Consider the following 1,795-nt stretch of genomic DNA (forward strand, 5'->3'; position numbering starts at 1 on the left):
CTACTTTGGTCTTCTCATGATCAATGATTCCTCCCAGTAGTGCTTGACTCTTTGTCCATTCACTAAATATTTTCTTTCACCATGTAAAGCGCGCAGATCAATTGCACCATAAAGAGTGACTCTCACTACCTCAAATGAACCTGACCATCTCGATTTTAACTTCCTAGGAAACAACTTGAGTCTAGAATTGAATAATAGTAACTGTTGGCCGGGTTCGAAGTGGCGTGGCTTGATACACTTGTCATGCCATCTTTTCGTTTTCTCTTTGTACATCTTAGCATTTTCATAAGAGTACAGCTTGAACTCATCTAACTCATTCAACTGCAAGAATCTTTTCTCGCTCGCGGCTTCAAAGTCCATATTCAACTTTTTAATAGCCTAGTACGTCTTGTGTTCAAGTTCAACATACAAGTGACATACCTTCCCATAAAAGAGCTTATACGGCGATGCCCCAATTGGTGTTTGTATGCAATTCTATATGCCCACAAGGCATCATCTAACTTTGCAGCCCAATCCTTCTTATTCACACTCAGTGTCTTCTCTAATATTTTCTTTATTTCTCTGTTAGACATCTCATCTTGGCCACTTGTTTGCGAGTGATTGATAAGTGGAGATTTTGACTACTTATTAGCACTCTTTATCTTTTATTTTAGTCCAAAAGTGCTTAATTGTGTTCTCGAAAACTGATGAAATATGCTTAATTGCAGAAATATTGGAAGATGAGCTCCCAAGATGAAATCCAACTCAAGAATGAGTAATCTGAACTCAAGGACAAAAACAAGCACAAAAGCTCAGAAGTGCGGATCGTAAAACATCATCTGTGCCCACAGGCCGTGAAGAAATTCCCATCAGAGAAATGTGAAAAGTGCGGTCCGCACATAAATTATGCGGCCACAGAAGTAGGGTTAGAGAAAACGTTCTGAGAACCTACATCTCAAAGTGCGAACCGCACAATTAATGTGCAATCTCAGAAAAAGAGCCACGCAGTCGCACTCATATTTGTGCGGTCGTAGAACCTCCGAAAGGGCATTTGTGTCCGAAAATTCCAGCTTTGTATAAATAGAAGAGTTTCACCTTTTTAGGTTAACTTTTGACATCAGCTGCTACAGTAGACAGTTTCTTTTGCTCTTTTTAGTAGTTTTTGCTATTTTGAGCTTTTTGAATATCGATTTCATCATTTTAATTATCAATATGGGTTTAATTATCATTTCTTCTCCTGTTTATTTCTAGTTTAAGCATGAGTAGCTAAATATTTACTAGGGTTGTGACTCAACCCTAGTGTGTAAACTTAATGGGTGTTTAATTTATTGCTTGTTTATGGTTGGGTATTTATTATCTAGTAGTGTTCTTATTTTTATTTAAAAAATTAATGGTTGCAAACATTAATTCATGCCTATTTGTCTTGGTCTCTGCTTGAAAAAGAGAGACTTAGTCTAGGAAAACTTGGCTAGTATGAAATTGGGTCAATCGAGAGATTGATAAGCCCAATTAAAGGGTTGAACCTAGAGATAGTAAAACTTGACTTGAGCTTCTTATCAACTATTTTGTTCAATACCCATTTGGACTTGAGAAAGCCAAATTGGTCAAAATCACTCTCTGACCGAGAGGAATTGAGTGGGTACTTGAGTGTTGATAGCTATAATACACCCGACCAATAAAATAAGCTTTAAAGTTTACAACCCATTAGGCAAACACCTAGGTGAAAGTCATAGCCCTAGGCCTTTTATATCATTCGAAAAATAACAAAAACAATTTCCTTGTTTCATTCTTTGAATCGCAATTATAGTTTAATTTA

The 1,795-nt window shown here is 36.8% G+C and overlaps 1 protein-coding gene across 1 annotated transcript; it reads right to left on the reverse strand.

Annotated features, from left to right (window-relative positions):
- Positions 1-572, reverse strand: LOC142175891 (uncharacterized). The gene is made up of 2 exons (XM_075242896.1): positions 421-572; positions 1-163 (listed from the first exon to the last, which is right to left on the reverse strand). The coding sequence occupies exons 1-2, from the start codon at positions 570-572 to the stop codon at positions 1-3; spliced, it is 315 nt and encodes a 104-aa protein (XP_075098997.1).
- Between the last annotated feature and the right edge of the window lie 1,223 nt (positions 573-1,795).

This window comes from Nicotiana tabacum, chromosome 22 (assembly GCF_000715075.1).
Source record: "Nicotiana tabacum cultivar K326 chromosome 22, ASM71507v2, whole genome shotgun sequence".
In the NCBI taxonomy this organism is placed as follows: Eukaryota; Viridiplantae; Streptophyta; class Magnoliopsida; order Solanales; family Solanaceae; genus Nicotiana; species Nicotiana tabacum.

Bases quoted from the DNA above. Each gene is read 5' to 3' on its own strand.
- LOC142175891 (XM_075242896.1), bottom strand. From the start codon at position 572: ATGTCTAACAGAGAAATAAAGAAAATATTAGAGAAGACACTGAGTGTG. The intron at 164-420 runs GTATGTCACTTG...GTTGTTTCCTAG, and splicing joins ATAAGCTCTTTTATGGGAAG to GAAGTTAAAATCGAGATGGT.